Source organism: Oncorhynchus mykiss, chromosome 23 (assembly GCF_057628025.1).
Source record: "Oncorhynchus mykiss isolate SJ-2025 chromosome 23, ASM5762802v1, whole genome shotgun sequence".
NCBI lineage: Eukaryota > Metazoa > Chordata > Actinopteri > Salmoniformes > Salmonidae > Oncorhynchus > Oncorhynchus mykiss.
The window spans coordinates 5,813,226-5,835,309 of record NC_143044.1 but is presented as its reverse complement, the minus strand read 5'-3'; the positions used below and the strand labels follow the sequence as shown (position 1 = coordinate 5,835,309).

Genomic DNA, 22,084 nt, shown 5'->3' with positions numbered 1-22,084 from the left:
TGAAAATGCACTGTATCTGACATTTCAACGTTTTATCAGAATTACTCATGTGTAGCATCTCACCTGAACATAGAATAGCTTCTTTGTAATAAGAGAAAAATGACACAACCTTTCCCATACGTTAGAATCTACAGGCCTTTGCGTGACAAGGCCAGCCTAGTACAGCTTTACAAGGCTTTGCTCAGTTTGGCCCTATGGTGAGAATTAAGCATAAGTGAACAGGTGGTGTTTATATTACACTTCTGACCGAATGAATGCTGCCCCTAACATCACAGCACATTACCCTTCATGAAATTAGTTGAAGTTCTAATTAGGGCTGGTTCAGATGAGGATCACTATTAATCTGCCCTATATTCTGCTCCCCTCCTCTGCCCCTTTTAGGTTGTACTTCAACTTGAAAAGAAGCTTTTCAATTATATTAACCAGGATGTTTTCCGGGAAAACAATGGGACCCTGGTAAGTTATTCATTTTGTTTTGTAACTCTGGGAGGTTTATTCAATTTGGGTTTTTTTTGCGGACGTTATGATAGTCAAAGTAACAGGAATGTGCTCCATTTACAAAATGTCAAAATTCACTGCAAAAGCAAGTGAATTAAAGACATTGATGTGATGCAGAATTTGATTTGAGGCTTTGAGGGTTTTTTTGGGACGTGGGGTTAGGTAAAACGATTAGGCCACACAGTGGGTGTCATTGTGACAGGACAGAAGCGAGTGGTGCAGATGTTCTGGCGGAGGCCCTCACACCTTCCTGCCTCATATGAACACTGATTTCAAACATCCTCGCCGTCCTACCTGAGAGGTCAAACACCTCATGAATGCCTCCAGAATTGACAATCTCCTTGCCTCAGCTCCACCCCTCCCTTTTCCCTCCTCATCCCTCTCTTCCTCCACCCTCTCCTCCTCTGCCCCTTCCTCACTCCTCCTCCACCCCTCCCTCACGCCTCATCCCTCTCCTCCTCCACCCCTCCCTCACGCCTCATCCCTCTCCTCCTCCACCCCTCCCTCACACCTCTTCCCTCTCCTCCTCCACCCCTCCCTCACGCCTCATCCCTCTCCTCCTCCACCCCTCCCTCACGCCTCTTCCCTCTCCTCCTCCACCCCTCCCTCACGCCTCTTCCCTCTCCTCCTCCACCCCTCCCTCACGCCTCTTCCCTCTCCTCCTCCACCCCTCCCTCACGCCTCATCCCTCTCCTCCACCCCTCCCTCACTCCTCTTCCCTCTCCTCCTCCACCCCTCCCTCACGCCTCTTCCCTCTCCTCCTCCACCCCTCCCTCACGCCTCATCCCTCTCCTCCTCCACCCCTCCCTCACTCCTCTTCCCTCTCCTCCTCCACCCCTCCCTCACGCCTCTTCCCTCTCTTCCTCCACCCCTCCCTCACGCCTCTTCCCTCTCCTCCACCCCTCCCTCACACCTCTTCCCTCTCCTCCTCCACCCCTCCCTCACGCCTCTTCCCTCTCCTCCTCCACCCCTCCCTCACGCCTCTTCCCTCTCCTCCTCCACCCCTCCCTCACGCCTCATCCCTCTCCTCCACCCCTCCCTCACTCCTCTTCCCTCTCCTCCTCCACCCCTCCCTCACGCCTCTTCCCTCTCCTCCTCCACCCCTCCCTCACGCCTCATCCCTCTCCTCCTCCACCCCTCCCTCACTCCTCTTCCCTCTCCTCCTCCACCCCTCCCTCACGCCTCTTCCCTCTCTTCCTCCACCACTCCCTCACGCCTCATCCCTCTCCTCCTCCACCCCTCCCTCACGCCTCATCCCTCTCCTCCATTCATTCATGATTGTCTGTAATCATGGTAGCATCCACATTAATGTAGAAGTGTTCAGAAATGTATTCTATTCTTATTCCCGAAAAAAAGTAAATATCAAATACTGTACGTAGGGGTACGTAGTGTATGTCCTCTTTAATAAGTGATTCAGAAATATTCCCATAGAGGTGAGGAGACACACATAGTACATACCAACTTATGGTGCTTCAATCCTTGGACATATTCATTGGGCACCAAATGGAAGAAAACAGATTGAATCGCAGAGGGACTACCCGGATTTGGTCCAATAATAAAATAATTTTTGTTTTCCATTGCAAAACACTTTTAAATGTTTTCTGTTGTGTGTGTGTGCCCTAATGAATACAACCCTGATTCTTAGCATCCTGACCCATCTTCTTAGGACACAATACTCTGAGTGTATGTACAGTGGCAAGAAAAAGTACCCTTGCAATTAGCTGGACTTCTGCATAAATTGGTCATAAAATTTGATCAGATCGTCATCTAAGTCACAACAATAGACAAACAGTCTGCTTAAACTAATAACACACAAACAATTATACGCTTTCATGTCTTTATTGATCACACTGTGTAAACATTCACAGTGGAGGGTGTAAAAAGTATGTGATCCCTTGGATTTAATAACTGGTTGACCCCTCTTTGGCAGCAATAACCTCAACCAAACGTTTTCTGTAGATGCGGATCAGACCTGCACAACGGTCAGGAGGAATTTTGGACCATTCCTCTTCACAAAACTGTTTCAGTTCAGCAATATTCTTGGGATGTCTGGTGTGAACCCCTCTCTTGAGATCATGCCACAGCATCTCAATCTGGTTGAGGTCAGGACTCTGACTGGTCCACTCCAGAAGGTGTATTTTTTTCTGTTGAAGCCATTCTGTTGTTGATTTACTTCTGCGTTTTGGGTCATTGTGCTGATGCATCACCCATCTTCTGTTGAGCTTCAATTGGAGGACAGATAGCCTTACATTCTCCTGCAAAATGTCTTGATAAACTTGGGAATTCATTTTTCCATCGATGATAGCAAGCTGTCCAGGCCCTGAGACAGCGAAGCAGCTCCAAACCATTATGCTCCCTCCACCATACTTTACAGTTGGGATGAGGTTGTGTTGGTGTGCTGTGCCTTTTTTCTCTCCACACATAGTGTTGTGTGTTCCTTCCAAACAACTCAACTTTGCTTTTCATCTGTCCACAGAAAATTTTGCCAGTAGTGCTGTGGAACATCCAGATGCTATTTTGCGAACTTCAGAGTTTTTTTGGACAGCAGTGGCTTCTTCCGTGGTGTCCTCCCATGAACCCCATTCTTGTTTAGTGTTTTACGTGTTATAGACTCTTCAACAGAGATGTTAGCATGTTCCAGAGACTTCTGTAAATCTTTAGCTGACACTCCAGGATTCTTCTTAACCTCATTGAGCATTCTGCGCTGTGATCTTGCAGTCATCTTTGCAGGACGGCAACTCCTAAGGAGAGTAGCAACAGTGCTGAACTTTCTCCATTTATAAACAATTTGTCTTACCGTGGACTGATGAACATCAAGGCTTTTAGACATACTTTTGTAAACCTTTCCAGCTTTATGCAAGTCAACCATTCTTAATCTTGGGTCTTCCGAGATCTATTTTGTTCGAGGCATGGTTCACATTAGGCAACGCTTCTTGTGAATAGCAAACTCACATTTTGTGAGTGTTTTTTATAGAGCAGGGCAGCTCTAACAAACGTCTCCAATCTCATCTCATTGATTGGACTCCAGGTTAGCTGATTCCTGACTCCAATTAGCTTTTGGAGAAGTCATTAGCCTAGGGGTTCACATACTTTTTCCAACCTACACCGTGAATGTTTAAATAATATATTCGATATAGACAACACACAAATGATTGTGTTTTTCTTATTAGTTTAAGCACACTGTGTTTGTCTGTTGTGACTTAGATGAAGATCAGATCTAATTTTATGACCAATTTATGTAGAAATCCAGATAATTCCAAAGGGTTCACATACTTTTTCTTGCCACTGTATGTTCAAGCATTTGGACGTATATTGCATTCGGGAAGTATTCAGACCCCTTGATTTTTTCCACATTTATCATGGTTTGAACAATGTGCGTAATTCCAGTCCACATAATACAGTACAATACAATAGTTATACAGTTCACACCAAAAAAGATTAGCCTACTGGAGCTAGTTAAATGTATTTACCCAAGACAGCATATACTGTAGCTAGCTACATCTATGGCCTTTTATGTTTTTCTGTTGTGCGTAATGTGCAGTAACCTATATCATTTATTGCATAACGGCACAATCATTTGGGCTTTTTTGGACTTGGGCTCATTAAATGTATGGCTCATCAGGCTCTGGTATCATCAGACTTGAATTTTCGACCAAATCTCAAATAAAATCCAGACATAGGCATATTTATATGCTTTATAATGCTTTTGAATAACATCTGGTTTTGGCGGGAAATACCGGGTTACCCGTGTGAGAACTGATATACTCTCGGTATGGAACATTTGTCAAATATCGGGAAAATATTAAACCCTTGGCTGTGTTGTGTTTCGGAGGACACACGACTCGCGACCTTCGCCTCTCCCGAGTTCGTACGGGAGTTGCAGCAATGAGACAAGACTGTAACTACCAATTGGATGCTAGGAAATTTGGGAGAAAAAGGGATAAAAGTCAAATACAAAATAAGAGTTGGTTTCATCAGACCAGAGAATCTTGTTTCTCATTGTTTGAGAGTCTTTTGACAAACTCCAAGTGGGCTGTCATGTGCCTTTTACTGAGGAGTGGCTTCCGTCTGGCCAATCTACCAAAAAGGCCTGTTTTGGTGGAGTGCTGCAGAGATGGTTGTCCTTCTGGAAGGTTCTCCCATCTCCACAGAGGAACTCTGTCAGAGTGACCATCAGGTTCTTGGTCACCTCCCTGACCAAGGCCCTTCTCCCCCGATTGCTCAGTTTGGCCGGGCGGCCAGCTCTAGGAAGAGTCTTGGGGGTTCCAAACTTCTTCCATTTAAGAATGATGAAGGCCACTGTGTTCTCGGGGACCTTCAATGTTGCAGAAATGTTTTGCTACCCTTCCCCAGATCTGTGCCTTGACACAATCCTCTCTCGGAGCTCTACGGACAATTCCTTCGACCTGAAGGCTGGTTTTGTGCTCTAACATGCACTGTCAACTGTGGGACCTTATATAGACAGGTGTGAGCCTTTCAGAATCATGTCCAATCAATTGAATTGACCACAGGTAGACGCCAATCTAGTTGTAGAAACATCTCAAGGGTGATCAATGGAAACAGGATGCCAATTTGAAAGAGAACACCTACACTGATTTAAAGCAGCAATATTTGAGTGATAGGTTTTAAAACTCTGCAGCTGCAATTAGAAAAAATTTTATAATCTGTGCAATAAAAAAATAAGGAGATCCCCGAAAACCAGATGGAGATGGGTAAATTAGATGCGCATTCTGTCTTTATATTACTATAGCATAGGCTATGCTGCAGCAAATGCAGGTCTACCTGTCACAAGAAAAAAAGTTACCATGATGAGATGATAGGTCTACATGCATTGTGAACTGCGCTCCATACTGAGATGGACTGTCTCTCCCCACCCTGAGTGTTGATGATTCATCATGCAGAGGCCGTAGAGAAGCCACATTTAGACATCGCATTCAATTTCACATGCTGTTCATATAAATAATTTATTATAGTTTACCGGTTTCTCAGTTATTTATCCTGGGAAAAGGGAGTGGTTTTGGGCGGTAAATCTTCTTTCCCACCATTCAACACTAGTAGGTGCACAGGTCAAGAGACAAATTGGGGTAATCGGGGAAAGGCGGACACCTAGTCAGTTGTACAACTGAATGCCTTCAACTGAAATGTGTCTTCTGCATTTCACCCAACCCCTCTGAATCAGAGAGGTGCGGGGGGCTGCCATTATCGACATCCACATCTTCGGCGCACGGCGAACAATAGGTTAACTGCCTTGCTCGGGGGCAGAATGACAGATTTTTACCTTGTCAGCTCGGGGATTCGATCCAGCAACCTTTCGGTTACTGGCCCAACGCTCTAACCAATCAAGGTGACATACAGTGCCAAATTCAATATCGCCTTACCTGGGGTGTGTAATCATTAGTCCAAACAGTTATTATTAAGAACAGTTTCTATTGTAAGACAAGAGTTTATTTTGGACAAATTCAGGTAGGTCCCTCACAATTTGGTTTACTTCCGTTTTTGTAACAGAATTGGTGGAATGAATACACCCGTGATCACCCGCACACACAGTTCACTTTCATAGCAGCCACATACATCACTTTGCTCATTGTATAATTCCTTCTCGCATCTACACGTTCTCCTCCTCTCACCTTTTTCTTCACTTGTGGACTTCAGTGCAGAACACAACAGCTGTCTGTGACCAGGTGCAAAGACCCCTCCAAATAAAAAGTTCATACCATAACCGCTAACCCCCACACATCGTTGTCAAGATATTAACGTTACAGTCAACATACTGGAACTAACGACTTAGTAAACCCACAATCCAAACCATGTGTACATCACGTAGTAGTGTACAGCAAGCAGTTTAACAGTTACACCGATGGGCCCCGGTGGCAATAAATGAATCAAATCAAAAGCTTACCTTGACTTAAAAGAGTTGCGGTGTTGGATAGCCTTATCCAGCTAGCTAACATACATAGCATTCGTCTTTGTTTGAGTCAGGTTGTTGAGCATGCTAAATTAGCTGTATTAGCTAAGTCAGCCAAATGTAAACTAAGAAGAAGAAGAAAAAGAATCCAATAATTCATGTGACACGTATGACTTCAAGTGGTGTCTGTCTGTGTGTATCTACTGTAAGTGTATGTGGGGCTGTATGTCTGTGTCTCTTTTAGTATTGGTGTGCGCGTTTATGTGGTGTGTGTGTTGGGCCTCAGGAGGCCCCCACTTCCTTCTTTCCCTCTCCCGTGCAGAGCCCAGCAAGATAAATGGCGTAATGGGGGATCAGAGATAATCTGATGGTCATGGTCTAGTTAAACACACCGTGTTATGATCCTTATAAAACAAACTACCTTCCCAAAAGGATAAATGTTCCCCCCTGCAACCCTCGGAGGAAGAAGAAAAATCCATTGCATCTTTCATCAACTACTAGACTTGTACCATCTTGACAGAAATTTAATTCGAGGCAGCTCTCAAAAATAATTATTGTATTTTGAGGAGTAATCATTGGTCGGGACATGATTGAATGTGTCCATGCCTATTGACTTTTGCTATGATTAATAGGATTGTTTAATCAATATTCCCATCGAAATTGTATAATTAATTATCCCGAACGCTGTCAGGCCGGGACGATGGAGAGCCCTGATGAGTATTTGGGAAGATTACATTTTCCGGGAGTGGTGGCGTCGAGCGGCACAGGGGCTTGCTCCTCAGCGGCAGGGCGGAGGTAAAGGGGGCGGGCGGTGGGGGGGATATATGTCCCTGTGGAGACGCGTGCCCCCCTCTACCTCCTATTTATCCAGTAGTGCATCCTCCATCCAGTCGCCTCCCTCCCCTCTCCATCATTGATTTTGTTTCAGTATCTTTTTATTCTAACTTTATCAGTTGTGGTATCAGCTGACATCCGGGGGAAAGAGGGGGGTGTTTTTGGAGTCCTGTTGCGAGTGATGAACTTTTCTGTCAGGGCCGCTCTTCTTTGTCATGCTCCCTGCGTACTCGCGACATTACTCAAGCCGGAAGAGTTTTCCAAATGAACTAAATAAATATATAAATAAGGATCAATCACCTTCCCGGCTAAACTTCTTTCATATTTTACCTGTCAGTTTCCTTGAGTGGTAATACAGCAGAATGCTAAATAATGTGTGACCTTAGCTGGGAAGATAAACATGGAAGGCCAGGGAGAATGGGCTCTTGTGCTGTCTCTTATACCTGAATGCCTTGCTACACTGAAAGGCTCATTGTGCTTTTACTAGTATTGATCTGTTCCTCAGTCTGATCATGAGGTATACAGCATATATATTACTGTATGTACATACTGTACTGTATGTTGATGTCCATGTATGGCTTGCCCTATAAATGTCTCCCAGTCAATGTTTTGGTCTGTAAACGAGCTAAATGTGGATTATAGGAAAAGGCACTTTTGTGTTTTTTTGCCCTTGACACAAGTCTGGGAATACGCACTTGGCGTATGTGGACACCTGCTCGTCGAACATCTCATTCCAAAATCATGGGCATTAAGGTGGAGTTGGTTCCGCCTTTGCCGCTATAACAGCCTCTACTCTTCTGTTTCCGCTAGATGTTGGAATATTACTGCGGGGACTTGCTTCCATTTAGCCACAAGAGCATTAGTGAGGTCGAGCACGGATGTTGGGCGATTAGGCCTGGCTCACAGTCAGTGTTCCAATTAATCCCGAAGGTGTACGATGCGGTTAAGGTCAGGGCTCTGTGCAGGCCAGTCAAGTTCTTCCACACCGATCTCGACAAACCATTTCTGTATGTACCTCACTTTTTGCACGGGGGCATTTTCAGGCTGAAACAGGAAAGGGACTTCCCCAAACTGTTGCCACAGTTGGAAGCACAGAATCGTCTAAAATGTCATTGTATGCTGTCGTCTGGCCCGAACCATGAAAAACAGCCCCAGACCATTATTCCTTCTCCACATAACTTTACAATTGGCACAATGCTTTTGGGCAGGTAGCTTTCTCCTGGCATCCGCCAAACCCAGATTCGTCCGTTGGACTGCCAGATGGTGAAGCTGGATTCATCACTCGAGAGAACGCGTTTCCACTGCTCCAGAGTCCAATGGGGGTGAGCTTTACACCACTTCAGCCGAACGCTTGTCATTGCACATAGTGATCGTAGGCTTGTGCGCGGCTGCTCGGGCCATGGAAACCCATTTCATGAAGCCCCCGAAGAACAGTTCTTGTGCTTCCAGAGGCAGTTTGGAACTTGGTAGGGAGTGTTGCAACCAAGGACAGATGATTTTTACGTACTTCAGCACTCGGCGGTCCCGTTCTGTGAACTTGTGTGGCATACCACTTCGCGGATGAGCCTTAGACGTTTCCACTTCACAGTAACAGCACTTACAGTTGACCGGGGCAGCTCTAGCAGGGCCGAAATTTGGCGAACTGACTTGTTGAAAAGGTGGCATCCTATGACGGTGCCACGTTTAAAGTCACTAAGCTCTTCAGTAAGGCCAGTCTACTGACAATGTTTGTCTATGGAGATTGAATGGATGTGTGCTCGATTTTATACACCGAATAGGCGAATCCACTAATTTGAAGGGGTTTCCACATACTTTATTGTCTATAGTGTGAGTAAATGAATGAATTAACAATCCCCCTAGAGATTTTAAGGTATTATGCCATTGATATAACCTTAACTATGATAAGAGAGAGCATAATAGGACTGTAGCCTCTAGCCGGCTGGCTGTTTAGGTTGACCCTCTCAAGGCGCTCGGCCATTCCCTATCAGCGACAGTTTATTGATTCCACACCAAGTAATGAAGATTTCATAAAACTAAGAAAAAATATGGCCTGGCAATATAAGCCAAATGTGTGCCGTAAAAATAAAATTAAATGACCTTTCACCTCTGTGTGTACTGATGTCTTTTAATGGCAGCAGGTGTTGTCAGAGGGATAGTTTGACACGGTGTAAATCCAAGCACAATTATGAGCTTGGACAACCACTGGCCGGGTTGGAGGGACAGTCAGCTCAGAGACCTTTATTTCCCTCTGTTCCTGCAACTTCTCCCTCTTATAACAATCACAGCTGGCGTGATTTAGGTGTGTGTTGCCCGAGCCGTATTGGCTAGCAGCCCTCTCCAACAACTCCAAGGTCATTTCGGTCTGACAAACTACTGGGCCAGCTTTATAATGCAACGAGGCCTTGAACCAATATAAACTGGGATTCTTTTTTTTACTGCTGACCTACCAGACCAGCAAATCATTATGCTTAATTGACCCGGGATGAAATGTAGTGTGAAATTTCAGCCCTTGGGTTTTCCAGTCAACCTAAATTAATTACTCAACATTCACTTAAAAGCTCTGTGCACACATACACACACATCATGGAAACACAATGTGCTTCATCACCCCCAACATTGCTCATCTGCTGCCTTTTAAAGGTGTCACTTCTCATCTCGGCTGCACTAACTCTCCATGGAGACAAGAACACCTGTCCACACACACTCACAGAAACAGACCCGTGTACACATACACAGGTACTCTATTAGGGTAAGAATAACAAAGATCTGAGGCACTATAACGCACACAGGGACAATTACGCACTGCACCTCTATAAACGTATATGCTGGCACACTCTTCCACACAAGGTCTCTCTGCACACACACACACACACCCTTGGAGCAATGCGTGTCATTGGGAGAACGGTGGTGGTGGTGGTGGTGCACAGTGAAGCGAATCCTCTGGGCTCTATTCCTCATTCAGTGTGTGAGCTCTCCTGTGACCCTGTCTCTGTGAGTTTGATGAATGCCGCACATCTGCCCTCCTGAACCACAGAGACTCTGTCTGAGGGCCCCACTGCCTGGAAAGTAATGGCCACTGTTCTACACCACTGGCGCACACACACACACACACACACACACACACAGAAACGCACAGATGCTCACACTTTACACATAAGCATGCATAAAGTATGGAGTAGGCTACTCGCGCTTACCCACAAGCAGTCGCTCATACACACTTGCACAGGCTCCAGGCATACACACACGCATGTACATTTATCCCACATACAGTATGTATGTAAAAATGCCAATAAAGTTTTAATCTGGTTTACAAGTGTGTTGGGATTGTGAATTGATGGCTTGTAGTCCACGGATGTGGTTAACGCTGCTCTTCTGCCTGTCTTGGCCTCCGCTTGGTTAGATGTTTTCCTCTAAATATTATTGCTGTTGTCATTTCACCTAGATGGAGAGAACATTATCATCTAGGTGGCGATTACATTCCATTCACTCCATTTTTACATGTCGTACAGCAATGTAATGTCATTATTGTTTGAACTAGCGTTAAATGTACTTGACAGCCTTACACAGGCAGTGTATATATAGGAACTCATCAGACACTGAGATCTATTTTTGGCTGGCGTTAAGCTAGCGCAATTGTCAAACGCATGCTCGTTTGCAATTTTTGTTTTCAAACCCTAGTTGCAGGATTGGTAATTTACCTGTTTTTATATGAGGTCGCTTGCTCTGAGGTGGAACGGGTGGCAAAATGACCATTTCAGTAAGTCTAACCAAAAGTTGGTGTTAGCGGTAAAGCGGTTGATTATGGCATGGAATTTGACAGCGGAAGTGCAACCTATCCAGCCATGACGAACAGTGCCCATATACACATGGAACAAGAGATGTGTGCTTTTTGTACCCGTAAATTTTGTGTTTAGAAACGTCAATAACCAGTACATTTGCCAAGTAGTCAAGACTATAAAGGGTTTGGCTCGTGAGACCACTTTGAAATCAATCTTAAACCAAAGCCTAAAAGATCACGTAGGCTATATGCCCATCATGGAATGAGAGATGAGGTAATCCGGTGACACTCGTATTTTGAAACGTTTAAGTTATTTTCCTGTAACAACTGCTTGTTTTTCGTCTTATTAAAAAACAAGCCCTTATAGTATATCCCTTTGAGCATGGTGAAGTTATTAATTACACTTTGGATGGTGTATCAATACACCCAGTCACTACAAAGATACAAGCGTCCCAAAGATACAGGCGTCCTTCCTAACTGTAGTTGCTCAGGGATTTCACCATTGGTGACTTTAAAAAAATAGTTTTATGCCTGTGAAATTGAGAAAACTGAGGATGAATCAACAACATTGTAGTTACTCCACAATACTAACCTAAATGACAGAGTGAAAAGAAGGAAGCCTGTACAGAATAACAAATATTCCAGAACATGCATCAAATCAAAGCAAATTTATTTATGAAGCCCTTTTTACATTGGCAGGTGTCACAAAGTGCTTATACAGAAACTCGACCTAAAACAGCAATCAATGCCGATGTCGAAGCACGGTGGCTAGGGAAAAACTCCTTAGAAAGGCAGGAACCCTGCAACAAACCCAGAGAGGAACCAAGCAAATGCGTCCTGTTTGCAGTAAGGCCCTAAAGTAATACTGAAAATAAATGTTGCAAAGAAATGAACTATGTCCTGAAATCAAAGCGTTATGTTTCGGGCAAATCAAACACAACACATCGCTGAGTGCCACTGCATATTTTCAAGGATATTGGTGGCTGCATCATGTTATGGGTACGCTTGTCATCGCAAAGACTGATGAGTTTTTGGGGATTGAAAGAAATGCAATAGAGCTACGAGGAAAACCTGGTTCAGTCTGCTTTCCAACAGACACTGGGAGACGATTCCACCTTTCAGCAGGACAAATTTTCTTTTTTTACCTTTAGTTAACTAGGCAAGTCAGTTAAGAACAAATTCTTATTTTCAATGAAGGCAGGGGCAGTTCAGGGGCAGAATGACAGATTTTTGCCTTGTCAGCTCGGGGGTTTGATCTTGCAACCTTCCGGTTACTAGTTCAACGCTCTAACTACTAGGCTACATGCCGCCCCAATAACCCAAAACACAAGGCCAAATTTACACTGGAGTTGCTTACCATGTTCCTGAGTACCTAGTTACAGTTTTGACTTAAATCAGCTTGAAAATCTATGGCAAGACTTGAAAATGGCTGTCTAGCAATGATCAACACGATAGTGTTTTACTTTATTATAATTTTTACAAATGCTAGTTTTTTCCACACTTTGACATTACAGTATTTGGTTTAGATCGTTGACAAAAAATGAAAAATGTATTTTAATCACACCATGTAGCACAACAGAATGTGGATAAAGGGTGTGAATACTTTCTGAAGGCACAGTATAAAGCGATCTGTGCATCAGAATAACAGCATAAAAAAAATGATTTAAATTTTACATATCAAAGTACTTAAGTAAAATTACTTTGAACTATGGGAGTAAAAAGTACTACTATGTTTTAAACCAGATACTTTTAGACTTTTACTGTGTATTATTTTACTGGGTGACTTTCACCTTTTACTTGAGTCATTTTCTATTAAGGTATTTTTACTTTTACTCAAGTATAACAATTAAATACTTTTCCCACCACTGACAAAACTGAAGGACCACTTCTGCACAAGCTGCCACTGTTTTGAACAGATTCGATTATACTATTTAGAATGAGTAGAACGCAACACGCATGCAAATGCAATAAGTGAAAACACATTATCTAACTGGGGATAGCTAGCTAACATAATGTTACAAAGTGTGGTGCGCTAGTCAGTTAACTTTAATTCTGAAATAACTTCATATTTCCAAGTTAGTCCGATATTAGTTTAGAAAGACGTGAAACTGGCATGGGAGCTAGCAAGCTAGCTATTTGACCCAAAAATCGACCAAACTGTTTCTCAAAATTACTGTTGCTGGCTAAATAATTTCATCATGCTTTGTGATGGACCCTTTTTTATGCTGTTTTGGTCCACACAACATGTCTGTCACCTACAGTAGAACCTGATGAACAATATGGGGGGAAACAATAAGCCACTGTCATGCTTTTTTGTCCTACCAGATCCACGGTGAGAAGGTTCTAGCTATTGTATCCCTCTGTCCTTCAACTCTTGTTGGATGTTGATGTCTGGTTTATCAGGTCCCAGGCTCCCATGACTGTTATGATAAATTTTGACAAGTTAATTACAATTAGCTTTTTGCTTTAGCGCCATCTGTACCTGATAGAGCAGATCTAGTCGCACGTGCGGAAGTAAGCCATCTAGCGCGAGAAACATATCGGGAGGGAGAATAGAGCAGACCCAGAAGTTCTGACTGAACACACATTTGAGCGGCCCAGGACGGTCCATTTACTTTGTGCTGTTGCCATTATGCTTTGATATCCTGCGATTTTCATTGGAGCAGTTCCCCCCTCATAGCATATCTGGCAAAACAATCCAAGCAATGTTCACACGGCCTATGCGCTCGTGGAGGCAGAGCTGCTGCTGCTGGCAGTCACTGAAGGGCCGAGTAGTAACAATATATTTTTCAAACAGGAAAACATACACATTTAGCTCACTTTTATGAGCATTTAAAACATAATACATGAATTATATTTTTAAAGTAATGTTTTGACCAATCACATGTGTTTGTTCTTTTTTTTACCAATTACAAGTGGGGTGCCGCCCCTAACGTCTTAATGGGCGGTCCGCTGCCCAGCCGAATTGGAGTTGATGACAATGCAAAGACTGTCAATAACCGACAGAACTTGAGAGAAACGCATGCACTATTAAGCCATGGAACGCCTTGATTGGCCACTGAGTGGCCAAGCCCTCGTCACACCTACAACTTGTTTATTAATCAAAACCCAGCCCTTTCGCACTAACGTCAGCTATTGCGTTCATAATAAAAAATTGTGAAAATAGCAAAAATATCTCTGATACACCTCCAGTCCTACAGCGCTACTGTCAGTGCTTAGATTTACCATTGCATTAGATTTGTTAAAATGGAGCCCACTATCACAGGGGTTGCCGGATATCTGTCCGCCGCTCAGGGAGTCAGCAATTTAGGTGCCCCTGCTACCTGCTGATCTCCCAGATAATTAGTGTGTATAAGGAGCTGCTAATTGCACTTCTCACTAATGATTTATGGGATTTGGAAAGAGGGGGAGATGGAGGGGGGTGGGGGGGGGAAGTCGGTGCTGGTGCAGTCAGAGGTTGTGCGGCTGGGGGAGGGGACATGATTGATGAAGACTGTTTTGGATCCACTGTCAGCTTAGAGAGACAGACCTCCACCATCAGCAGCAGACTGGGGGCTGTGGTAGGACAGGACAGGTATGGCTCTGGAACAGCCAGGCCAGGGACACACACATCAACACTGGTCAGCTGTTCTCACACACATGCCTTTATGTACCACCAGTGTTCATGACACTTATATAGTATGGTGGTAAAGGGGCAAATCCACACGTCAAAAAAGAAGAGAAAGGAAGCTAACACAATTATCTGACACTTACTCTTGCACGCAGGAGCCACACACTCATAGTTATTCACTCAGTGAGTGACGACTGACGCAGAGGATATTACGTGCTGTAATACATTTTTCTTTTACCCTTTCTGAAGGCACTGTAGTTATGAATAAATGATTCATACCCATTGACTTATTCCACATTTTGTTATAACCTGAATAAATAAAAATGTATTACATTTGGGATTTTTCTTACCCATCTACACACAATACCCCATCATGACAAAGTGAAAACGTGTTTTTAGAAATGTTTGCAGATGTATTGAAAATGATATACAGAAATGTAATAATTTACATAAGTATTCACAAGTAGTCAATACATGTTAGTCACCTTTGGCAGCGATTACAGCTGTGAGTCTTTCTGGTTAAGTCTCTAAGAGCTTTGCACACCTGGATTGTACAATATTTGCCCATTATTCTTTTAAACATTCTTCAGTCTGTTAAATTGGTTGTTGATCATTGCGAGGCAACCATGTTGTCAAGTCAAAACTGTAACCCGGACACACAGGAACATTGACTGTCTTCTTGGTAAGCAACTCCAGTGTAGATTTGGCCTTTTAGGTAATTGTCCTGCTGAAAGTTTCATTCATATCCCAGTGTCTGTGCTTAGCTCCATTCTATTTATTTTTTTATCCTGAAAAACTCCCCAGTCCTTAACGATTACATGCATACCCATAACATGATTCAGCCACCACTATGCTTGAAAATATGGGATAGTGGTACTCAGTAATGTGTTGTATTGGATTTGCCCCAAATATAACACTTTGTATTCAGGACAGAAAGTTAATTCCTTTGCCACATCTTTGGCAGTTTTACTTTAGTGCCTTGTGGAGTAACTACAATGTTGTTCATCCATCCTCAGTTTTCTCCTATCAGAGCCAATAAACTTTTTTAAAGTCACTATTGGCCTCATGGTAAAATCCCTGAGCGGTTTCCTTCCTCTCCGGCAACTGAGTTAGGATGAACACCTGTATCTTTGTAGTGACTGGGTGTATTGATACACCATCCAAAGTGTAATTAATAACTTCACCATGCTCAAAGGAATATTCACGGTCGGCTTTTTGACATTTTATAACCATCTACCAATAGGTGCCCTTCTTTGCGAAGCATTGGAAAACCTTCCTAGTCTTTGTGGTTGAATCTGTGTTTGAAATTCACTACTCAACTGAGGGACCTTACAGATAATTGTATGTGTGGGGTACAGCAATGAGGTAGTCATTCAAAAACTATGTTAAGCACTATTGCACACAGAGTGAGTCCATGCAACTTGTGACTTTTTAAGCACATTTTTACTCCTGAACATGTTTAGGCCTGCCATAACAAAGAATTTGAATACTTATTGAGTCAAGACATTTCAGCTTTTCATTTTTTATTAATTAGTATAAAAAAAATTACATAAAAGGCTGACATTATGGAGTGTGTAGGCCAGTGACACAAAATCTCAATTTTAAATTCAGGCTGTAATACAACAAAGTTTTGAAAAAGTCAAGGGGTGTGAATACTTCCTGTGTGCACTGTATCTCTTTCTTCCTCCTTTCACCCCCCTCCTCCCCTCTCTCTCTTCACAGTTTTTACAGTTTGACAGTGAGCTGTCCTGTTTCAAGGAACGGCTGCACGAGCTGGAGATCTCCTTTCCTCCCAGGTATGGAATCCTCTGTGTTTCCTTGTGAATCAATGTCTAAATGAACCATACCTATTCAACTCAAGTCACTCCTGTTATTTAGGAAAATACTTGTATATTATATTGTGCGTTTCTCCCATATTGGTATGGTACAAGGCACAATCAACACCAATTAAAACGATTGATGTCCTCCAGAACTGAAACCATCTATTACCCTGGACATTAATTGGTATCTGTATTGGTACCTACCTGTAACCATCTAAACTCAGCTAAAAAATGAGCGCCCCTTTTTCAAGACCCTGTCTTTCAAAGATAATTCGTACAAATCCAAATTACTTCACAGATCCTCATTGTAATGGGTTTAAACACTGTTTCCCATGCTTGTTCAATGAACCATAAACAATTAATAAACATGCACCTGTGGAACGGTCATTAAGACACTGACAGCTTACAGACGGTAGGCAATTAAGGTCACAGTCATGAAAACGTAGGACACTAAAGTGGCCTTTCTACTGACTCTGAAAAACACCAAAAGAAAGATGCTCAAGGTCCCTGCTCATCTGTGTGAACGTGCCTTAGGCATGCTGCAAGGAGGCATGAGGACTGCAGATGTGGCCAGGGCAATAAATTGCTATGTCCGTACTGTGAGACGCCTAAGACAGCGCTACAGGGAGACAGGATGGACAGCTGATCATCCTCGCAGGAATGTCAGTATTCTGCCATGGCCAGCGAAGAGCCCGGATTTCTATCCCATTGAGCACGTCTGGGACCTGTTGGATCGGAGGGTGAGGGCTAGGGCCATTCCCCCCAGAAATGTCCGGGAACGTGCAGGTGCCTTGGTGGAAGAGTGGGGTAACATCTTGCAGCAAGAACGGGCAAATCTGGTGCAGTCCACGAGGAGGAGATGCACTACAGTACTTAATGCAGCTGGTGGCCACACCAGACTGTTACTTTTGACCCCCCCCCCCCCCCCCTTTGTTCAGGGACACATTATTACATTTCTGTTAGTCGCATGTCTGTGGAACTTGTTCAGTTTATGTCTCAGTTGTTGAATCTTATGTTTATACAAATATTTACATTAAGTTTGCTGAAAATACATGCAGTTGACAGTGAGAGGACGTTCCTTTTTTTTTGCTGCGTTTATTACCCTGCACATTAATCGGTACCTGTATTGGTACCTACTAGTAACTATCTATTGTCCTGTATATTACCTACTACCCCTGTCTATTACCCCATAAAGGGCCTACTCTCTGCCCTTCACGATCATTGACTATGAAATGGTGTGCCTACCCCTCATACCCTTCATCTTGCATTCTAACCATGTGTTTAGTCACAGTAGGTATTCACTTAGTTTATCCAGGATTCAGTTAACGGTGTACAAATCATTACTTTTTGGAAGGACTCATTCTATCCATTGGTAAGAAGGTGTTGTAAAAAGGAGTGGACCTTACTACTAACCTTACTAAAGCACCACGTCACTGACGAGCAGAGTAAAACAGCTGTGCACAAACAGGCTGATGTTTTGCTCCATTAATGGTATGGGGCCTTAACATTACTCAATCAACCCTCTTGGGCCAAATGGCTTTGTTTGTGCCAAATATATGTTTGATGGTTATCAATTGTTTAGTATGATTGGATGTGCTTCTAAACTGCTCCCCTGGGTAGGTAGGTGGGTGTGTGTGTGTGCGCGTGTGCGTGTGTATGTGTCTGTCTGTTCTTGCTTGTGTGTGTGAAGAGCACTGCATTGATATTCCTTCGCGGTGGGAGTTGGGGGACCATGGAGAGGGGGGTCCTTCTCGTCTCCTCTTCCTCAAACAAATGCATTTGCAATTAGCCCTTTTCAGAGCAGAGGGAGGGCAAGCACACACACCGGCCTGTGTGGGAATATGTTTTGGCGGTGGCGCGATAATGGCGCTTGACCTTTCACTCGTGACTCAATCAGTGCAGATAATGAAATGCTGTAATCAAACAATAATTACTTGATAAACTGCTCTGGTGGCGGGTGTGGAGCCGGACCGGTGGAGAGAGTGTGTGTGTGTGTGTGTCAAGGTCCTGCCAGTCACTGTTTTTAAATTACTCCGTGTCTTAATCAGGGACCCCATTTACATCGCTTTGCATAAGTGACATCTGGATTTATTGTCCTTTTACACTCGGTGACTTTTGCACCTATCTATCCATAATATAATATTGAATCATCGTCTCCCTGCCGAGTGAATGAACAGGCTTGCTGTGAAAGAATACGAATGATGTTCACCTAATGGGGACATGATGAATCAAATTGCTAAAACCTGGGCATAGCGTATGAAATTTGATTCAATCCACTCAGCGTCTGATACAAGCCACTTCCTTGTCAGCGGTTAATGAGTGGAAATGGCCTAGTTAAACTTAAACAACCTTCTCCCATTCACATAACACACACTTGCACTAACACATACACACACCGCATACATACTTGTCCCCCTCCCCCTGTCAGATCATCCTTGTGCTCCATGAGCAATCAAGCACACAATGATTGTTCTCCATCACATGGCCTGCTCAGGAACAGCCCCTCACCATCTGTGAGGTTATTACTCCCCTTATCACAAGCCGCAGAGGCCCCCTGCACGCACGCACATACACACATGCTTGCTTACATTCAATCTAGAAATCAATACTGTTCAATATGGTTTATTCTATGAATTAATCCTGCATGTGGAAGTCTTTGTCCACCTATGTAATTGGATAACCATAGCCTAGTTGCTGTAGGTCAGTTAGCATGTTGTCGGGGATAAAGATGTCATCAAACCCTCACTTATTTTAGTTTTGGGATCAGGGTCGGTATTCTCAACGCGTCTCAGCGGAGGAGTGCTGGTACAGGATCAGTTTTACCTGTTTAGATAATAATGAGTGCGATTGTATGGACGGCGGGGGACTGAGCTAAGATCAGCACTACTACTCTGAGACCGCTTATGAATACAGGGCCAGAGCTGTGTGTATGAGGTTGTGAAAATATGTAGCAGCGAGAGAGAGAAAAAAAATGATGATCCTCTTTCACCTCCACCAGGCTGCAGTAAAAGCTAAACCACCCCAAAACTGGAGGTTCCATTCCATTTTTAGAATAAGACACTATAGTGTTATTGAAACTGTACATTATTTCAGTGTCTGTACCGCACGTTCTCGTGCATCATGTTTGCATTTCTGGAATGTGCTACAAGCTGTAGATATAATATCGCTCCAGCTTCAAGAAGCCGTCTGTCAAAGTTGGCCCGTGACATGTCTAAGCACTCGGCCACCAGGGTGTGGAATTTAGCCGTAGCCCGCGAGAGTTGTACCTGGTGCCAGCCGGCTGCCGCACGCTGATAGGCTGCGGGGTATCCCCATTCACACAGAAGCACACACACTCATACACACAAGTATGCTCAAATGCGATATCGGTTGGAGTTCAGTAGTTGGGAGGGGGGCGCAGTCTTTCAAGATGGGTTTATCAATTGGAAATGAACCTTGTGATAAAAATAGTTAGAGCCCCCCCCCCCAAAAAAAAATAAGATGATATTACAAAGACTATCATCTTCGTAACAAACGACAGCATGGACCCAAGACTCAAAATAACTGAATGGTGTACTTGAAATGGTACAATTCTGATTATGTTTGCTGGAATAGCATAACTAAGGTAATCTCCCCAAAACATCTGAGGAGGCTGAGTAACTTATGTTATTCATATATTTTGATTGATTTTAGGAGAATGCTTTTAGTACTGCCCGTTATCTGATTTATTTGCTTTTTTTTTGGTCTAAGATCGATGCAAAAATGTCATCTAAACCTGGAACGGGGGGAAATTCAGTGAACAATGAGAGAGTAGGGGAAGAATGTATTCCTGCTTTAACCAGATTACCCTGAATGGGCTCGGAGGGAGCTTTTGAGCGACATCAGACAGACTGGCGTTCTAACTCTATCAGTGTACAGCCCCAATGAGTCGACTACTCCGAGAGGGAGGAGGAAAGAGGGATAGTGAGAGTGGAACAAGAGAAGGAGGGGAAGACACTTGAGCTAGGAAGGATGGCTCCAGTCCCATGAGTCTGTGTTTGCCAAGTCTAGACAGGCCATGGGGCGAGAGGGGCGAGAGGAGCAAAGTGGCCAGGGGGTTGCGAGGCGAGGAGGGCCAGGGTGTGCGAGGAGGAGGGCTGATAAACAGTTGTCTCTTCACCGTTTGGTGTTTAACAGGAAGCTGGGAGCCCCCCCTGGACCAACCTTGGCATGTTAGCATACATTTTCCAAACATGGCGGGTCTATGACGATGGGCCGAAGAGAGTGTGTGTGTGTGTGTGGTTGTGTGTGTGTGTGTGTGTGTGTGGTTGTGTGTGGTAGTGTGTGTGTGTGGTAGTGTGTGTGTGTGTGTGTGGTAGTGTGTGTGTGGTAGTGCATCTGATGGCCAGTGCAAGCCAAGTGAAGTCCTGTCCTCTGAAAGGTCCTCCTATACTGCGGTGGAGGCGCTTGACTGTTTATGGGGTACCAGAGATGTCCGTTAGCCACTGTTTCCTTTAGCACCGCAAAAGAGAGATTCTAAGGCACGCACACAGCTGATATTGTTTGCTGGAGTGTCAATGAGATCGTGCGTTATCACACACAATCCGCTGAAGAGGAACATTGTTTCACACTCTCAACACATCCATCGTTCTAACTGCTGGGGATCCATTGAAAATGTGGAAGGGGCTATTGTAGGATATATATGTACAATGGCCGTGTGTCTGTGTGCATCTTCCCTGGGCTGATGCTTCGCTGGGATGAGAGGGAGCCTTTTGTTTAAATGGCTCTGGTACAGAGAGGGTTAAACAGACGCTCAAGACTTCCTCCTGAGTAGAAAGGGGGCTGCTGAATAGTTGCAGAAACTCTTGCACAGAGTGTAGCAGTCTGTCCAACACACACACCACCTCTGAGCAACCTGTGGCATTTGACACTGTGTTTGTATTGGGCCAATGTTGTGACGGAGAGCTCTCCAACCCTGAAATGTGGAGCAAACATTCAGGGAGTTTTATTGATAGCCGTTTGTGCGGCTGATCTTTGTGAATGAAAATTGAGGTGTGTCGCTCCTCGTTTCCGTCTTTGCTTTGCCAAGCCTCCCCTGATAACGGTAAACAAATATGGAGGAGCGGGAGAGGTGAGTCAGTTGGGAGGGAAAAAAGTTTACTTTACCGTAAAAAGAAAATAACCTGACGGCTAAGCCAATCCCTGCGTCCGACACTGAGTCATGTGACATTAGCCCCATGATGCCCCTCCTTACCTCTGCCCGTGTGTCATTCATACTGTAACCAATCTTATCTCTGGCTCCCTGCCCTGCCCATATTCACTAGTTTATATTCCCTTCGTTAAATACGGGCACACTCAATTGGCCCCTGTTTGGCTTGTCACTTATTTGTCATTATGTAAAACAAGATAACGGAATTTGGCCAGGAGATAGGAAATGTTGGACACAACAGAACGGGGATGGTGCTCGACAGTGCTGGGTGACTGCAGCTTGGGGACAAGAGCTCCCAACTGGCCTGGCCCGGCCCATTTCCGCGCTCTCTCTCTGGATGGTGAGGCTGAGTGATACCAGACCTGGGTTCAAATAATTGAACTTCCTTGTGCAATGGAACCAGTAGGATAGCTGCAAACGGGCAAATGCAAACCCCACCCATCTGGCACGTTTAGAGCCAACTCTAAAAGTT

At 44.1% G+C, this 22,084-nt stretch overlaps 1 protein-coding gene across 3 annotated transcripts in view; it reads left to right on the top strand.

Annotated features, from left to right (window-relative positions):
* inpp5a (inositol polyphosphate-5-phosphatase A) overlaps nt 1-22,084 on the top strand; it is a 192,264-nt gene that overhangs the window by 161,616 nt on the left and 8,564 nt on the right. For all 3 annotated transcript variants that reach the window (XM_036960462.2, XM_021580257.3, XM_021580259.3), the window contains exons 11-12: nt 382-456; nt 16,348-16,421. In XM_036960462.2, coding sequence (XP_036816357.1) covers nt 382-456; nt 16,348-16,421 — 149 coding nt within the window. The remainder of the gene's footprint in view (nt 1-381; nt 457-16,347; nt 16,422-22,084) is intronic.